Below are 19,358 nucleotides of genomic sequence, written 5' to 3'. Positions count from 1 at the left end.
CCCCCCCCCGCCCCTTGCAAAAATGTTTTAGCAAAAACTTCTGATATTTTAACTAATGCATATAACTTGCTTATGCTGGTCAATGCCATTTAAAACATTTAGGCATAGAAACTATGGAATCTCTTTTATTATTTAGGAAACGTGCATCAGTGTTTCCATTTTTATCGCACTGCCTTTACAAGACACTTCCTAATAGCGAGGTCCATTTTATTTCACAGGATTTAAGAATACTCTTTTGGGTCTAGTTCAAAATATAGTACGTTCATATACAGTAGAGCCTTCACCTTGGTTGGGGCCACCCAGCCACTCAACGTATTAGAACAGGGTTACTGGCAAGTAGCAGTTGTGTTACATACTTAACACTATATAAAACCATAACAAAAATGCACAGTGCCTCAGAGCTCTCAAAAATACAAACAAAAGAAATTAACATTCATCATCAATCCAAATACTTGTCTCCAGCAGAGGACCCTACACATGCTTTATTTCCCCATGTGTTTCACCTTTAATTACTTTTACCAAATATGCTTATTGCACAATATTTTAAAATCCTGTTTGTATGTGACGGCATGTCCTGTAGCCCTCACAATTTCATTGACTTGTTGCTTTTCTGGACAAGGAACAGTTCCATATTTCAATTAACTGACCTATGGTTGATCTGTTTTTGCCAACTAGCCAGCAGTGGTAGCTGAAGAGTGAGAGTATGCTGATGAAGAACATGGCTGCCACAAAGAAAAGGAATAGTACGTGGAATTTTGCATGGGTATCTGGCAATTCATTCTGGGGAGAAAGAGAGAAAGAGATTAACATGTTAACACTTTTTAGCAAATAATGCAGTATTGTCACTAAACATTTTCTGCCACACCCAATCTGCTATAGGTCTTTCACCTCACTTCTCACAAAGGAAAAAAAAAGCGCAAGCCCAGCTTTCCTTTTGTGTCACGTTAAACTGGTATACAGCAGCGTTTAAAGCTGATGGGTACCCCTTCCACTGAAGTTTAGTAGCACGAGTGCATATGTTCATCTGTTAGTTTTTAAATGCCCAGTAGTGGGCAGGGAAAAAAATTTCCTATGCTAAAAAATTGTTAACTGTACAGCCACAGCCAGAGACGCAGGGAAAACACATCCAAAATCACTTTCTTTGAAGGGAAGAAAACACAACAAAAAAGTACAAACTCTTTCCTGGCAAGGTAATAATGCTGAACCTACTTCTGAACTGGTGTAAGGAACGTAAAAGGGAAATGTCTGTCATACTGTTTCCAGGACTGAACAACTCCTAGGCAAGACTTGTGACAGATAGTCAATTTTTCATGATCTCTAAGGTTTAGGCAACATGCAGCAAATACCTAGTAAAACAAATTTGCGGTGTCTGACCAGCCAGAAGTGATTCACCACATCTACATGAAAAACAACAATTTCAGTACAACCACCGTGTAAAAAATAACCCCCCACCCATATTGGATAGTTGATTCCAACCCCAACTATTTTTAGGCTTGCACTTTCAAGAGGCCAATGGGATTTGTAACAATACCATTTCAGTTCTATATCCTCAAAACCACAGTACTTTTAAGTAGTTGACCTTTAACAGCACTATGAAAGCAGAGAGGCTATTTTTATTCAGCTGTTTAGTTAGCATTATTGCCATTACTTTTTCCATTAGCTCAGTTCGTATACCCACTTATCTAAGGCTGATTTTTTTTTCTAGACTAAAACACATTTCAGTTAAGATCAAGCGCACATAGGTGTACCTATATCCCTGTACACTGCCTATATTCATAGGCAACAGGTTACAAGTCTCCTTCTGTGATGGTGCAAATAGCTACCATGAATGACTGGATTAGAAAAATTATACTAGGAACAGTATTTAAATAATTACAGCAATATTGGATTTTACCTTTGGACAATTCTCTGCAGCTTTCCTGTGGCAAAGCTTTGCGCAAACAAAGACAATTTATTAAACACTAGTATTATGTTAAGGCGAAGTGTTTGAAAACAGCACAGGCTTTGTTAAGAACAATATAGTGGGTGTGCATACGTGCTCTCAGATTTGCCGAGTTCCAACGCCCATCAGCAGCCTTAGCCCCCATTCTCCAAGGGAATGGAGGAGAGAGTACCTAAGAGCACCCTACTAACTTCTAAGGCATGACATTTCCTACTGAAGCATAGAAGTATTGCTATTCAGATTGTGGCTGGATCACTTTCAAGCGGTTCCTCAGCTTAATTAGCAAAGGTGTCGTCATGCTGTTCATTTCCATCACAAGTAAGGTTTATCTGAATATTCTGTATGATGAAACCATTCCTAAAGGTCTGAAAAGCTCAGAATAATCCGGAGGTATCAAACTGCGGTTTATAAATTACAAAATCTTTCTGACATCAGAACATATCTATTACCATTTGATGTAGCTTCAGTAAAAAACATTAAAAAATTGCCTTTCTTTGCACAATTTTCTTTGTTTAAAAAAAAGAACCCATAACACATCAGTAGTTTTTCTTCTTCCCAATATTCTTCAATGCCAATATGTTTATGGGATGTATCTTTAGCGTAACATCTGAAATTGAACCAGTCCTTAAGAAAATAAAGCAAGAAACAGGAAAGTTGAGTTTAAATTAGCTTTTAAATTCCAAATTTCACACCTAAAGAGTGGTATTAGACATCTTAGCTAAGATGCTAGCACTTAATGAATGTGTTGCAGGCAAGATGTATGGCTTTTACGCTACATTAATCTGTGCAGAAAGCCTAGGGAGAGCCCAAGCATTTAGTTTGCAGTCAGGCAGATATACACAGCGTTTTCAAAAATGCTGGCTACCATCAGATCATGCCACAGTAGGCAAATGACAGCAGAGTCCAGCTCTCAACTGCCATCTAAGTTCAGTTTCCTTATTTACTGCCTTTTTTTTTTTTTTTTTAAATGCAGTTTTGCTTAGACAATTTGTGCAACAGTCCCTCTTCCTCCTGCTGTAGGGATATGTTGTGTTTGTCATCCTTTGAAATCAAGACCAGCAAAATACATACTCCAATTGCTGCTTATTCCTAAGCTTCATGTTAAAGCTACAATGACTTTTGCTACCTCAGAGCACACTGCAGTGTTCCCAGTTTCCTAATTAATTTTTTTAACTTCTATTTCTATGTCTCTTTTGGAATTGCATATTCAAACAAAATAGTTCTCTATAAAAAATTCTCAGAACAGTTGATTTTGAAGCTCAAAGAGCAGTAGCAGCTTAGTCTTCTGTGGGCCAGAAAACAGAAGTTTATTTCAGTTGCATCTTCCTAAAACACTAGCTCTATAACCTGGAGAAGGATTTTTTTGAATTATGCACAACTGATCTGCATGATCCCCAGGGAGCATTTACCTCTTCTGACTACCCAGTTTCAGCCACTGGTTTTAAGTTCTTGAATGACAGTTGCAGAACTGAAGCATCTTTCAAAAAAGGCCAATTCCTTCCTGGAGAGAAGCATGCAGGCTTTGAGTACGTATAACAGGCTTATTCACACTTGTGTTCTAGCAGCAGTTCACATGCCACAGCATGTGAAAAGAGAGTGAAACTTCAGGCATTAGTTATTGAAAATCATTATGCTCAGCAGCAGCACAGAAGCAGAGACTTGCAGGTGAGAGAGCTGCAGAGCTTACAAAGGGAAGCAATTTGCACAATAAAATTAGGGCTACTTAGCACACATAATTAGACTGGAGCCACTCACTATTCGAAAGAGTACTCTACAAACTTCTTCACAAGCAGAGTCTCATTTGAGAATATATCAGGTCATAAAAAACCCCCAAACAAAACACACAACAACAAAAAAAGCGCTGTCAGAGCTTCATTCGTTATTAGTCTTTTAGTAGCTAGGTCTAGCTTAAATCTAGGAAAAACTCAGATCTGGTATATGCCCTTGTGTGTATATGCAAGAGGAATGAGTTCTAACTAAGGATCTGGAATTGCGCCTTCTGTTTTGTTTTTTTTGTTAATACAACCGAAGTTTTGTAGAAGCATGTGCCATCTACCTGGAACACATATCACATCCTTGAATATATTCAGGATTGCCAAAATAATTTGGAGGACAATGAAACACACTGAGAACAGCTGGAAAATACACAGGTTTCAAGGGGGAGGGAGTGCAGCAAGAATGAGAGTGGATACAACCATACACTGCGAAGTACCACCATGCACTCTGTAAACAAGACATCATGGACTGGGCATTCAGCCAGTGCTGGTGTTTGTGTCAAATACATTTGGTTAAACTGAGGTTTTACCTGGTCATCTTTAACAACTTTCTAGGTAGAAATAAAAATGTCACGAGTATAGGAAACGTAGTTATGAGTATAAAGAAAAAAAAAAAAAAAAGGAGTCATTCATAAAAAGGAGTCATTCATGTTCCCTTATCTACAAAAGAGATTTTAACATCTGCATCAGTGTGTAAGCCTGTGGTAAACACTTACAGCTAGTGTAGTTGTTCCACCACTGTATGAACAGTATCAAAATCTTTCTTCTTCAGCGCTTCTGCACTGAGCATGAAAGATGCTATGTGAAAGTCTTGCACGTGCAAGTGGGAAACACAAAGATTTTCTTCAACAGAAGAGCTAGGTAGGTATGCACGTCTCTCAATGTTTGCAAGTATCTGCATATGTGTGTTGTGTCTCTATGCAAGTATTAATCAACAGTGCAAAACAATGGATTGCTAAAATTTGTGTAGTTAGCGCATACACCTTCACAGCCTCATTACTGCAAGTTTTGAAGTGACCAAGGCTACACTCCCCAAGAAGCAGTTCATCTTCCATCCCAACACTGCATATATACAGCAGCTTGTTGCACACTTTCTCTGAAAAACATCTATGAAGCAGCAAAAAAGAAACACCATCTTCTGAAGGTATATTACAACATTTATGATGGTCAAGCTTGGGGGGAACAACATCTAGAGAGCCTCAATGCTGAAACAATCATCTGTCTGATGCTGTAGCAGACAAAGCTGAGCATTAGCAATACACTGAAGCAGTCTACAGACAGCACATGTCAGCAGTACTCCGCTCTGATCTGGACACGGAGAGAGAAACTTCCAGGACTCTATTCTGCAGTCAACAGCACTTGCCTAAAAGCTTACATACTAGAGACATACTAAATTTTGCAAACCTAGATGATTATAGTGCTGCCACCTCTTTCTGGAAGTCTACTTTAATCAGGCTCTAAGATCAGAGGAATATTAGCTTTGTGGAATGAATGATTTAAATACGAGTAAAGTGAGTCAGAGACCTACTCTAATGATAAGATCACGGCATCATTAGATGCTGTCTTGGAAGTAACCGGAAATGAAAGCAACAAGTGCAAGCACACCACTACATTGTCCATTGTCACATTTCAGAAGTAGCCCATGCTTCCAGGAAGCATTTTTAACAACTAAATCATTAAAAAAAACCACAAAACCCTCTTAAGTTTACTTCCTCTGCTCAAGGGTCCACTTCAATATTGTGTCCGATGGGCTCTGGAAGAGCCTTGCTGCAAAAGCTGGTATTAAATGTTCACTGTGGTCGTATGTCCTGCAGACTTTTGTTGCACTAACACTTATAAATTGGGATGACAAAGCAAATTCATGTTTGTTTTTTTTTCCTCAAGCACTGACTGGTAAATATGTAAGAGAGCATTTACAGTTTCATTAGAAATTGCATACAAAGCACTGGAAAGCAGCCAGGCAGATTAAAAATTTAACTATTTACAGTCAAGCAAGACTGAACAGCAGAATCAGGCCATTTAATTTTAAATATCTGTCAAGCCACAGCTATGACTGATAAATACATTTATGGGTTTCATCTCCCACAAGACTGACAGCTCGATTCCCACATAGTTCCCTGCTCTCCAGTGACAGGCCACTATACAGAACTGACAGACTAAGAGAAACATAGTACTTTGGCAGATCAGACCCATAGGCTTAGATGAACACAAACAAACATACTTTCTGCACCATTTATCTTACCTGTCTAATGCCGACTGTCTCAAAGTACAGTTATTCTGAACACATGATCAAGCTTCCCTTACCCTGACATGGCAACATCTTTTTGCTCCCATAAACATTTTTTGTACAGCTACAGATAATGACTGCTTTTCCCAGTTACTCTGACAGCAACCACCATCTAAGAATGCTGTTATTTACTTATAAAGATGTGATAGAGAGCCTTCCACTTACATTATTTTTTTCCCATGCTAGTTAATGGACACTGATTAAAGGAATTCTGACACTAGCTTTTCTGCCTAGAGACAGCAAGGCAGAGTACAAGGTTTTGGAGAAGAAAGGGAACACCACCAGAAGACACTCTGTTCAGCCTGGAATGTGACTGGAACAAAACTGGTAAGAGGAATGTAACACTTACGTAGAAGGATGGTTGCCCTTAACATTTAGTTACTAAATCTACTAAGATGCATGTATGTGTATTGATGATTTGACAACTGCTAAGAGTTGCAAGGAAGATGTATATCATTAACACTGTACATATCTCAGCATTCTACCCAGATCAAATCAATAAAAGCCACTTGTATGAAATTCAGACATGCCTACGTAAGGACTCCAAAACAAAGCTTGGTCAGTTCCCAAGAAATTAATCTGCCTTATCTGGTAGCAGATTATCCGTAGACAAGTCTATGAAGATACAAAATTATTTCACATTTGTCAGTATTTTTATATATAAGTGTGTATGTATACACACACATAAATATATATGTAACTCACATAGCCAGTTCTTTCTATATTTACGTATCTCTATCCAATAGTCTCAAAAAAACCTGAGCTGTGCCACTTGATTCTGACGGAGCAGAGAAATTGCACAAAGTGTCTTCATCTGACCTTCTTCCCCCAATTACTCATCCTGGGCAGTGTAATACATGTAATTCATTCAGATTCAGAAGGTTCTCCTGCTTCAGTCACTTCGATTGATGCTGTTAATGGTAGTGAACTTTGGAACAGAGTAAATGGTGAGTGACAACATGCTGATGCAGCCTCCAATAACACATGCAGGATTAAACAAATGAACAACAACAACAAAAAAAAGCCTTAGAACTTACTGTCCAAAACTTTATGAAGTACTGCAAGACTGTAGCAGCAACAAACAGACAGTACAGTAAGGAATACATTAAAAACAGGAGGAAGAATTTGTAGTTAGAAAATCCCACACAATTATTCACCCTAGAAGGAGGGGAAAGAGAAAGAGGTTACTATGATATACAAAAAATAAAATAAAATAAAAAACAATACATTCAGCTTTTGCAGAGCATAACGTGTATGACGTCAGTGGTATGTCCAAAACAGTCTGGCACTAGTGTTTCAGAAGCATTTTAAGCTATCATTTTGAACAAAGTCTCTTTCCTCAGGCCAAATGATTTAGGCCCCTCACATAAATTTTGCCCCCCGTGAAGTTCTACAGGACAGGACGTGAGCTGGCAAAGCGTATGATACATACAGTCTGCATAGGAACACACTATGAGGCAACTGCAGTCATCATGGAAGATTATATGAGCCTCTCCATCAATTTCAGTGGATGTTGATTTCGTTACAAAACCACCTTCAAGTCAACTACTGATAGCAGTATATTTACAGTGACAGCAGATAATATTTCTACTGACTACCAGTGAATAGAAACTGCAGAAGAGTAACTGTCCGAGTGGGTCTTATGTATCATCTAGAATTGAGAGCCGATTTTCACAGTGTAGTGAGTGTCTTCTCCTGGTAACAATACCAAAATAAACAAAAGAAAGAAATGACATTTCTCATAGGTCTCGTTAATGCCAGGGTTTCTCTATATAAGGAGAAACTGCATGACATGGGCTACTGGGCCTACAACGCTATGTTGGAACACACATTAGGAACAAGATTTATTTTCACATATTAGAGCCTCAAGAAGTTCTGTGAAAATCAAGTTTTACTTCAAAGTTGCATTTTTGAAGCAGCATCTAATTCATCATGTAGGATTTAATTAATCATTATTATACTGATCTTTTTTGTTTTTACAAACTTACCATGGACAGTGGTGGTCCATTTTTAGTACACATCTGAAAGAGATAATTTCCAGTAAGTTAAAGGAAAAATACGTTTTCTTTCTAAGACACATACTTTTAGCTTCTACAGGTTTAGGGGTTGGTTTTGTGGTGGTTTGTTTTGTTTTGTTTTTTTTTTTTTTAAGTATTTTTCCCCACTCTATCTTTTTCAAGTGCTTCTCAATCATGCCAATTTTCTATATTATAGCAGCCATCCTTTCACCCAAAAAGACGAACTGAGATTCAGAAATTACAAAGAGAGTCTCTTAAATTAACATGGGAAGCACTACTGAGCAACACTATGTAATAGTTCATTAAGCCATACTAGTTTTATGTGCACACTGAGAGAAAACAAACCCAAAGGACCCTTCGGAGTTGTGTGGATAAGGTATGTCAGCCTGGCATTCACTTCAACTCAGTCTACCTTAGGGTTATTTTTTGCTACATTTTTTAGTTTGCTGCTTGCTTGCTTGTTTTTTAATGCTAATTGAGGAAAAGAACAGCACAGTGGGTAATTTCAATAGTCCACATGCCAGTTTCATCCAGTTTTAGTACAAGGGCAGATACTAGACATTTCAGACACACAGACGTTCACTGTATTTGCTAATAAATGTAATTTTAGCCAAAAGAGGTGTATTAGGTTCTTCAGTTAACTACATTTCCTCAAGCTCAGCCTACTGAAGTCTCACTCATAGCCTTAGTCTTCAACGCCCTTACTGACTTCTCTGATGATTCAGAATGAAGCTCGGGAATAACAGTGATGTCTCTGAATAGGCTAAGGCATGTGATTCCACTGTCAATCTTTGAGAAAAAGATTTTTAACATTATTAGTAGCACACATCTGTTTCAAGGCTGCAGAAGCAATAGACAATAAAAGAGTTCTATAATAAGCATTTGCTGGTGCCAGTATCTCAGACCTGCCTTTCTTTACTTTCAGTTGCTGATTATTTATTTTTTTTTTCAATATAAGCACTGTTTTATAAAGCTACAAGCAGATTTCCTAAAAAGTTCTGCCACTTTGGACAATGGGCTTACAAAAATAATATTGCACCAACAGGAGGAACTTTGCTCTTTCATGAAATTCAAGTACTGATAGTCTTGGGAGAGGAATAAATAGTAAAACCTGCTGTTATGCAAGGGCTGACACACTGAAAACATGAACAAGCTGAAGACATGAACACACTGAAGTGATGATCGCAGGAGAGAGGAAATCCATCATTTCAGATTCAGTAACTTACATGTCACATGCAGAACAGTGGTGGCAGCGGTCAGGTTTGATTAGCTGGCATCGATCACAGTATCTGATTGCTGCATTCAAGTGGCAAGGATCAAGTCATTAAAACTCATTTAATTTTACAAAGGTTTTCCCCCTTAACATGAACTAAATCTTAAAGAACTTCCTGCCCTCCCCTGCCACACCTGTTCTCACAGACCTTCATGTGCCTATGCTCATATAATGTTACTTTTGAGTTTTTTAAGAAATGTAAAATATGAAACTATTTAAAACACTTTCATCTATTACTATTGTACTGAGTACATTTCCATTTACTCTTTTGCTCCCCAGTCTTCCCATCCTCCATCCTCTGGTGCTGATCCCCTGTCGCTTGGTTTCTTTCACCTCTGGATGGGGTACTCAGGCATTCCATTGTGAAACTATGTTCGTTCGGCAAGCCAACTTTCTGCATTAGCTTTCTTTATCCTCTTCAGCAAATAGTGATCTATCAGACTGTTCAGTAAATCAGCTCTTCCTCATCTTTCCTGGATATTTTAAAACAAGCCTTCAGGCTCTTCTCAATGGAAATAAGACACCAGCACAGGCAGTTTGAAAGGAGGAGGAAAGCTTACACCTACAGCTAAGCAGAATCGCTAAGAGCTGCAAGAGCTTCCCAGACCACTCCAGGAACTTAAGATTGGGATTCCTTTAAAGGGAGGCTTGTATTCGAAAAAGCCAGGTGTCCTTAGATTTTGTCTGTAAAGTCACAGTAAACTTTGGTAACCATTATTCTGAGTAGTTTATGTTTTTTGAAAACACTACAGGGTTGCTAGTTTCAAGAAAGAGAAATAGATATATATATACACATAAAAGATAGATTTTTAAAGAATATACATTATGTATAAGACAGCAGCTTCACAGATCATTCATATATAAGTTGGAATAAAAATGCTTATATGTATTAAAGGCAAATACAGAAATAGCCCATAACTAGCTTTGTACTGAATTACAGATGGTAATGAAACAACATTTATTCATCCTTAAATTCTAGCCTTAAGTATGATGTTTCCCCTTCTGCTGAACTGATACAGCTTAAAAAAAAAAGATATTTAAAAGGGGGATATAAATGATTGTAAAATTGAGTAAAAAGTTTAGTTTTCTCTATTCCTAGCTGTATTAGCTATATTTCTTTGCTGCGTTTATTTTTTGTAGCCACAATTAGAGATAAATGGTGTCATCCATCAGCTTCTAGAAGAGTGTTTTTTGTTTTTTTTTTTTTTTAATTCCAAATACTGGCTGCATGTTGAGATCCCGAGACAAAAGGACTTCAGTTTATCCTGGGAGGAAAAAAAGCCCAACAGTCCAAACGAATAACAAAACAAGGTCATGGCCTTTGCAATATGTGCTTAATAGATTGTTCATTCAGTGACATCAAATGGATGTCACTGAATTAAACTAGCAGTTTCAGAAGCACAAAATTATCTTTTTCTCTCACCTCTCGATGCTGTTGTCGTATAGATAGGCAAGTCTTTAGCAGCTCTTCTCAAAATCTCCTGCTGGGATTCTGGTCTCTCTTCTTTTTCATATTGTTCTTTATCAGCTTTTGACAAGCAGAACTAGGAGGGAGGGAGAAAATGGAACGAAGGAAAGAGATTAATTATTACTCTGTGTTCTAGTAAAGCTCCAAGGAAAATACGCTGTGTATCTTAATCCTGTGTCTGTGGACAACACCCATCCACCGGACCAAAAAAATGCACATAAAGAAAAAAGAATGCTACAGAAATTACAGGAGATCCTTAAAACTCCATGACGGTCCTGGGCATATTTTAAAGAAAATAATCTTTATCTCTGTTCCTTTATCTATAGGATTTTCCCTTCAACACAAAGGAAGGCAGAGACTCAGGGGAGTTTTAAGAAAGCGCAACCTTTCCTTTAATTCCTGATCAGTGTAAATTAAGTGATCTGCGAACAAGAGGAAGGTACAACAGTCCTTTGCTGCTACAGGGCACTGAAGTTCTCTTATCCCACTTTCTCTCTCTGACTTAGAGACAGGTACAAACCACAGAGCAGGGAAAAGGAGGGTGGGGGCTTCATGGCTTCAGCACAGAGCTTCAAACTGGAATTTTTACTTGGGAGTAGCCAGCACTAGTCTCAAAATCCATGAGCTGTATTGAAAGAAACTTCAGCAAAGCCTGTACAGGTTGAGAGAGAGTTAAAATTCTGAGTAAAGCATGAGGAACATTCCTGTTGAAGCCTCACTGAAATGTAAAGCTTTACCAGAAGAACCTGGAGAGCTTTTACTCACGTGAAACACTTAGTTTGGTATCCACCGAAATTATGAGCTTTACCATTAAGCCCTATAAAACCCAGTGTGCTGACAAGCCCCTGTGGAGTGGGGGCTGAATTCACTATTTCCTTTGGTATTTTTCTGTTCTGAAGCACTTTTAAACTCTGAGCTTCCTGCATGGACTACAAGAGCCCTTTTTATGAGCACACATAGACAAAGTATTCATGGTAGTGAGTGGAAAATGCTGTGTGTGCAGCTGGAACAAAAACTGGCTTAGTGTGGTTTAATATGACCATATTTTCCTACCAAGAACATGTATATGATTAGTTCACATGGATTTTCCTCTCATCCTGTACTTTTTCCTCTTATGGATTACAGTCAGTTGGCAAGCAACAATGAAGACTTCACTTACAGAAAGGAGGAAGCAGTAAGACATTGCTGCAATTTCTCTCTGTTACTTTCTAACTCAGAGTGCAAAAAAGTTGCCTCCTATCTCACAGAAGCTAGTTAAGCCTCCTGTTACGTATAGGATCATCCCAGTTATTGGGCCCATCCACCATTCAAGAGTGAAATAGGAAACACAATCCCCTTTTAAATAATCAGAAACTATGATTAATCTATGTGAAGGGTGAAATTAAAGTTTAACATTTCAGTCATCACCAAGAGTTTGACCTCATTTTGAAATCTTAATCTCCAAGATACATATTTACTCAAATATGAAAACTGGAGATGCTCACATCAAAATTTTATGACAGATATGAAGCATCATGCCAGCAAACAGTGGTGCAGTATGCTTTCCTCCCTACTGCCCTTGTGAGTCTGCTAGGTGACCCGAGGCCTATCGCCATGACCTGCAATCAAGCAGAGGTTGCATTAAACATGAAATACTACTTCTAGATGACATTTCTATGTCAAACCATTAATGCACAGAAAAGGAGCTAAATCACAGGGTTTAAAACTTAGAAGTAACATCATAATAGTACTCAAAAAATCCTGGATAGGATTTTGGTTTTCCGAAGAGCTATATTCTGTTCTAATTTCAGAGATTCATAGGGCCATGAGTCCATAGTCTCTTTGGACAAAGGCAGGATATGTTCAAAGACATCAAAAGTTGTCTGTTACCACATAGCTAACAGAATTTCCAATGAGGTTCCAGCAGTTCTTATTGAAAACAGAAGAGTCCCTTTGTTTCCTTCCTTTTTCTGGATCTTGTATAATGTTGATTGTTCTTTCTTACGACAAATGTACAGGGATTACACTAAGACAACAGCAGCTGCAGAATCTTTTTTTAGTTCAATAGTAAGATCACAGGATGCTATTTGTTTCACAAGAATGGCTAATTTGAATGACTAAAAATATATACGTTTACACTCATACAATGGGGAGATTCTGAAGTCAGGCTTTGTTTTTGAAGTATAACCAGCACAAATTACTCACTGGTGCATGAACAGAAGGGACTTGCCCAGAAGAAGAAAAAGCGGTGGTGGGATTTTTTTGCGTGGTTGTTTTTTGTGTTGCTTGGGGTTTGGTTTTTTTTTTGTGTGTGTTTGTTTTTTGTTGTTTATTGTTGTGGGGTTTTTCTTTTTTGGCTTCCCCTCCCCCTTTTTTTTTTTCTTTTTTAAAGCTAGCTGTAGAAGAAAACTGCATGAAATCTGATCTACCCCCACACTTGATATAGGAAATATTCATTACATGCCATATGCCCAAACCATCCCTTTCGCTCACTGAATATGAAAAGCTTGCTAAAACTTTACTGTAACTACAGGATAAGTACTGTCATAAGTTTTCTATTATTGAAGAATCCAAGCAGACAGTAAAAGTTACTAGGCATTAGCTTTATGAGCAGCTCCAGTTCATATAGCTTTACAAAACCTGGAATAACACAGTTCCAACCACATTTTAATGAGCTAACCTGCTTAACTTTATCATTTTCCTGAAGAATCATCCCATATAAAGCCAAAACAAACCACCCTGAAGACAAGCCCCTTGGAATTTTTAAGGTTTAAAAATTCAGTACTACTCTTTTTGATTAGCTAAACAGCAGAATAATCTTTAGCTTTTTTCATTTTATATTCTGTAGCTTTAAGATACAGATCTCTAAGCCATAATTAAGCACTACAGAGCACTGTTTGCTTTTCCTTAGAAGCATGGTTTAAACTCTTTTGAAAAATGTTTAAGCTTGACATTAGCACTGAAAGTCAGTCCTGCCAAAAATAGAATAAAAATTCATCCCCCACAGAGCAACCAAAGCATCAAACAGTTTAACCAATTTAAAAGCTTTATAAAACCAAGGAAGGGAAGGGAAGGGAAGTTATTTTAAATTTGGTGCCAGTATTTAATCCTTACATACACACACCTCAGAGAAAATAGAAAACAAGGTAATCCATCTCAGGCTTATTGCAATTAATACTGTTCTTTTACAAAACAAAATTTCTTACAGTCATCATGCATTCTTCTGCCATTATATAAAGCTTCTTTATGTATTCACTTCTCACTTCTCCCTAAACCTTAACCTTTGACTTAATAGTAAGTGGTTCAGTCCTCCAGGTTATGAGTAAACATTGCATTACTACTTTTTCTTACCCAAACCAAGGTCAAAACTGTCTAAAATGGAAATATAAAAATGTTGTCACTGTATTTGATTTATCGGTTTTAAAAATTCCAGGTTTCAAGCAAGCTCCTTCATAGCAAAGCACTGTACATGACTGTCAAACTTGTGATTAATTAAATGCACATTTCGTATAAGAAAATGTCATTACACAAAGTATACAGTATTTTAAGAGTAACTTGATCATTTCCATTGATGATACACTGTCATGCTGTTCTATTTTAGATAATAAGAAGGGAAAGGTGAATCATGCAGTACTGCAAACAAGTTTCACCACTGAAAACAGTTCAGCTATTTATAAAAAAAGGCATTGACATTTTTCTAACATTATATTTACCTCATTAGAGGGGGATGCAGGAGCTGTGAAAATTGTCTTCCAATAGGACCATACAAACATGACAAATGACAGATGAAAAACCACAAGGTAGACAACTGCAATAAAATACAAATAAGAGCTTGGTGAATATAGCTGAAGAGACGACAAAATAAGATCATCAATATTTGATGAGTGCTAAACAAAATTAAGTTATATTAAACCTTTTCCCTGAGTAGACTTAGCACTCTAGGAGTGTAAAAAAAAAAAATTAAAGTAATAATAGTAATAAATTACCAAATTTGATGGTTGCTATTCCTTAAGGAAATAATATGCTTTTATGTACGATTCCACAACAGACTTTGAAGGGAAAAAAAACCAAACCAACCAAAAATACCCAGAACTGACCACAGCTTCACCTGTGGCATGTAACTAACCAACCTGTTTGGATAAAGATGATGCTACAATTCCATTCTAGATTATAGTAAAGTATTTGATAACTGACCTAGAGAATTCAATTTAATTTCTACTTCTAATAGAAACAGCACAGTATTGTGCCATTGTTGAAAGCACTGATCATGAATGACAGTAAAAACTCCACACCAGGGGTTTGGAGGCAACTGCACTCTGAGACGAGAGCTAGACATGAGTTAAAAATTGTCTGATTATCTTCTTTCAAATCACCAGAGGGATATAATCTGGAAGAGTCCTCCTATTATAGTCACAGTGGCAACAAAATGACAGTGGCTTTAGTAGGGAGCTCAATCAATTTCTGAAGGGGTGATATAGTTGCCTTAAAGGCCAGAGCGCCAGACCTTATGACTGGGGAAGCTTCTTCTGATCTTGTTTCCTCTAACAGTTTCTTTTACCACTTGTCAAGAGGAAACAGATCAGTTATGCCAGAAGAGCAAGCTTTAGAAAAGAAGTCATACCAAATATTTACATTATCTTCACTTATATTATCTTCAGTTGCAGGAAGAAGGAAACTTGACCTACTTTCCCATGCACATAAAGAGAGTCCTTTAAGAAGCTGTATGACATACTTCACGGATGGCAGAACAGGCTCAAAACTTTGGGAACTTCCAACAGCTCAGAAAATGCTTGTGCACAGTCAGAGAAGACGTGGTCTTAATTTATCATCTTTCAGGATTTTCATTGCTTGTTGCAGTAAAAAACCCAAACAAACTGTATTTGAGCTTTCTTCAGATAATGATGCTTTTTACCTTTGCCTCTGACTCCTCCAACCTTACAGACAGATTTGGCAAATTTTAATCTGTGGAGCTGACTGAAAATGCAAGAAGCAAAACCTTTTTCTAAAGCCATCCTAAAATAGTCATTCTGATAGGAAAGGACTCATATATCACAATACTAGGCACTGCATAATTAGAAATTGTCTTTTATTAAAAACATACTATACACATTCAAACACAATGCGGTTAAGTAACTAAACCATGAGAAAACAGTCTGGAAAAGAGAAACAGACACAAAACTGGAGTGGAATCAGCTGCACAGATCAGAGCTTTGGGGGAGAAGAGGGTGAGAGGAGTTGACCAGAAGGAAAGAGGAAATGAGATACAGGAGAGGGCAGGGCACAGCAAAACGAACTTACACAGTAAACCATTCTAGTCTGTCCATAAAGAATCACCCCCAGAATTCAGATTCTTTTGAAGGATTATTTTTAGGGCACACACAATACTTCAACCAGCAGAACCTCAAAGTCTTGTCACAGGCTGTAATGCCCCAACACCACACAGAATAACAGGCACCAAAGCTGGCTGCAGCAAAGGTACAGATCTGTGCCAGTGCTACCACTATTTATAGAAAGAGACAGTTCTTAAAGTGCTCTTGCACTCTTGCACTGAGATCTTGCAATCTGTCACCATCATTAACAGCCAAAAGCCTCTCCTCAGTAGCCAAACTGGGACAACTCAAGAAAGAACAAGACTTTCACAGCTGTTCCAGTGATGGGCACCACCCAGTCTAAAGGAGAAAGAGCCTGGAATTGGCAGTCCATACTGGCCCCACACTGAATAAACTCTTGCTTCTTTTCCCACTCCTGTGTTGCGATTACACAAGAAATGAGAGGGAGGGAAGATACCAATTTTGATGGCTTCACTTTGGCAGTCCATGTACCCACCATTTTGGGTAGCAGTATCTCTGCTGCAGACTACTCCGTGAAGCACCTTGCATCAGCTTCCAGTACAAATATAAACCAGCCTCATTCCCATTCGGCTCCTTTTCTTGTAATTACAAGCTAGATGGAAAATACATCAAAAACCTCAATCACCAATACCTGCCAGTTTAGCCAGACTCAGAGTCATGGAGAAGTCCTGGCTAAGCTAAGGGAATCCGGGACTCTTGGTGCCATGCTGTGACCAAGTGGAGTCACTTCTCTTTAAAGGCACTGATGCATATTAGACCATAACTCATGCCCTAAGGAGGACAAAGCCTTAAGACATGGTCTTAGAATCCTCCTGAAATATGCTAAGCCCTCCTGAGTTTTGCCCTTAATATCCTTTTCTGAATCATTCTTAATACTACTTCCAAGACAGAGTCAGATTACAGAGAGGTAATAATCTATAACAGGAGTATATTACATTGTTAAGAGAGATTCAGAGTTTACTTTATTAACCTAACCTAATGGATATAAATCTATACAAGAATATGAACTACAGAGAAACAATTAGCTTTAATAGAATGAAGAAATTGCCACTCATTTGATCAAAAGTTGTAATTAAGTACTGGAGTAAAAGGATTTGAACAGCAGCAATCTGCAGAATTTTGCAAAGTCTAGGTTAAGCCCAGCTGTGCAATGTGATGTAAAAATCCAGGGTAAGACTCAGCTCCCATCTTGAATGGCTTACAGTTTATTTTGAAGATTTTCACATTATTTCACCTCTTCATTAGAAGATGAAAAAGGACAGATTCCATCAAGGTTCCTTCCTTTCACAGTGTTCCCTTGGATGTTCCCCACCAGGAAGAAAACTGCTAGATTAGTTCCAAATTCTATGCTCTTTTGCAAAAATATATAAAAGATGAGAGACTCTTACCAGTGTCTCACACTCTGAAGATAGCCCTCTGTGGACAGCCAAAATGCAAGTCTATGCTTAATCTACCACTCATGTCCCCCCATAAGTTGAAATGAACCCCCAAAGAAATATCGCATCAATAATTTGTATTTCTACAGGAAAAAAAAAAGGAAGAAAGGTTTATAAAAAAAAAAATGAACTTCTGGAATTGAACCATCCTTTAGACTAGTTTTTATTCACAATAAAAGGAGTGGCAGAGCAAGAATGCTGGAATATTTTCTGGTCAGTTTTTATCTTTAAGCACTACCCACTGTGGCATATACTTGCCAAAGCCAATAGGAAGGCTTAAGTAAAGTTTGTCAAAACAAGGCCTTAACCACTTGACCTAGAAATTTAAAATTATAATGTGCAGCTACCTTTGAAATAGCTGTGTTTTGCACAGTTCTAACCAGTCCTAAAGAATGGGGTTCTGAGGAATTTGGTAAGCTGTTTGGAAAATAGCAAGCAGTAGAACAACAATTCTTCCTCTTCCAGAACTCTTTCAGGACACAGGGTGTGTTCAGGAATAAACAGAAGATGGACTTGTGGATCTGCCGCATTTCCTTCTCTCCTTTTTTTTCCCTGATCTTAGAAGGTACCCATTTAAAAAACATTTGCAAACCTAAATCATAGTTGCATTACTCACAGGTCTTGTCATCATCCCAAGCTTGTAGTACTAGAAGCTAAACAGACTCAACCTCACAATATTTACCTTGTTTCTTAGCACTAATCTACTCACTACACAGAGCTTACACATAAAGGAGTATGTTTAAATTCTGTGTCCCTTAAGAGTTGCATGCAACAGAACAATTCACATCTTCAAAAAAATTTTTTAAAAAATTACCTTTTTCTGCAGTTGAAGAAATCGTAACTGGAAGAGAAAAAAAAAAAAGATAAATGGTAAGTAAATCTGCATTGAATCAAATGTTTGGCTAAAAGCAAGATATATGACATAGCCAACTTGTTCCAAAGCATACTTCAGGTGTTAGTAGAGCCTCCCTATCCCGCTCTGGGGTAGAACAGGAGTTAGTATTCCTCCTGCCAGCCCTTGAGGCCTGGTGAGTAAGTGGAAGAGCTGAAGAGATCCAGTTCCCTGCACTAACCAAGCGAGGACACTCCTTTTCACAGACATTAATTAGATAGTAATTTATGCATGTTCTCCTTCAGATATGCACCTAGCAAAGTTTTCCAAGTCAACAACTAGGCCAACAGGTGTTCCATTTGAAAGCAGAAAATGAAATAAAAATTGTTCCTACAGAAGTCCCTGTTAAACTGTATTACATGTAACTTATTTCCCTCTGTTAGTTTCTTCCCCACCACTTCCTTCTTCCTGTGACATGGTATTTTTGACTTTTTTCCCCTGACCCGAGTTCTTCAGACATAGTTAAAACCTTTCCACTTCATTCTCTCCTATATCCTCATTTCCATTTATTCCAACAGCAAATTCTATTGTTCAGATATACCTTCTATACTGCCTGACTAGTAGTACATCCTCCTGCCCTCAGGCTTCTCCAAAACCTTCACACTTCATTCATCAGTTCAGGTAAGGTGCTGAACAGAGAGTTGCTGTACTTATTGGGTTGCTTTGGTCATATCACTCCCCTCGCTAGAGCTCTTCCTCACGACACTGAATTCCTGAAATTCAACAAGGAAAGGATCTTTTCCTGACTCTTCATCTTATACAGTAAATTTAAGCTTCTGGTCATTGGCATGCGCGAAAGGTTAACACAGCATACCCTGCCTACCGCAGTTCACCTCACTCCACATTGTCTCCTGTCTCAGCTCTGACATTTCTACAGTCATTAGTCTGTGTGCCAGTTCAAAAGAGCTTTTTCCTAATGCACACTAGAGTCTTAAAT

The 19,358-nt window shown here is 38.0% G+C and overlaps 1 protein-coding gene across 1 annotated transcript in view; it reads right to left on the bottom strand.

Moving 5' to 3' along the window:
- The window catches only part of ZDHHC20 (zinc finger, DHHC-type containing 20), a 25,220-nt gene extending 6,858 nt beyond the window's left edge, over nucleotides 1-18,362 (bottom strand). The window contains exons 1-7 of the mRNA XM_010282504.1: nucleotides 18,344-18,362; nucleotides 14,456-14,550; nucleotides 10,719-10,839; nucleotides 9,249-9,318; nucleotides 7,993-8,025; nucleotides 7,042-7,162; nucleotides 648-780 (exon numbers count right to left, since the gene is read on the bottom strand). Coding sequence (XP_010280806.1) covers nucleotides 648-780; nucleotides 7,042-7,162; nucleotides 7,993-8,025; nucleotides 9,249-9,318; nucleotides 10,719-10,839; nucleotides 14,456-14,515 — 538 coding nt within the window. The 5' untranslated portion in view covers nucleotides 14,516-14,550; nucleotides 18,344-18,362. The remainder of the gene's footprint in view (nucleotides 1-647; nucleotides 781-7,041; nucleotides 7,163-7,992; nucleotides 8,026-9,248; nucleotides 9,319-10,718; nucleotides 10,840-14,455; nucleotides 14,551-18,343) is intronic.
- Nucleotides 18,363-19,358: the final 996 nt, after the last annotated feature.

This window comes from Phaethon lepturus, unplaced genomic scaffold, assembly GCF_000687285.1.
Source record: "Phaethon lepturus isolate BGI_N335 unplaced genomic scaffold, ASM68728v1 scaffold26692, whole genome shotgun sequence".
Lineage (NCBI taxonomy): Eukaryota > Metazoa > Chordata > Aves > Phaethontiformes > Phaethontidae > Phaethon > Phaethon lepturus.
This window is presented reverse-complemented; position numbering and strand designations above follow the sequence as displayed.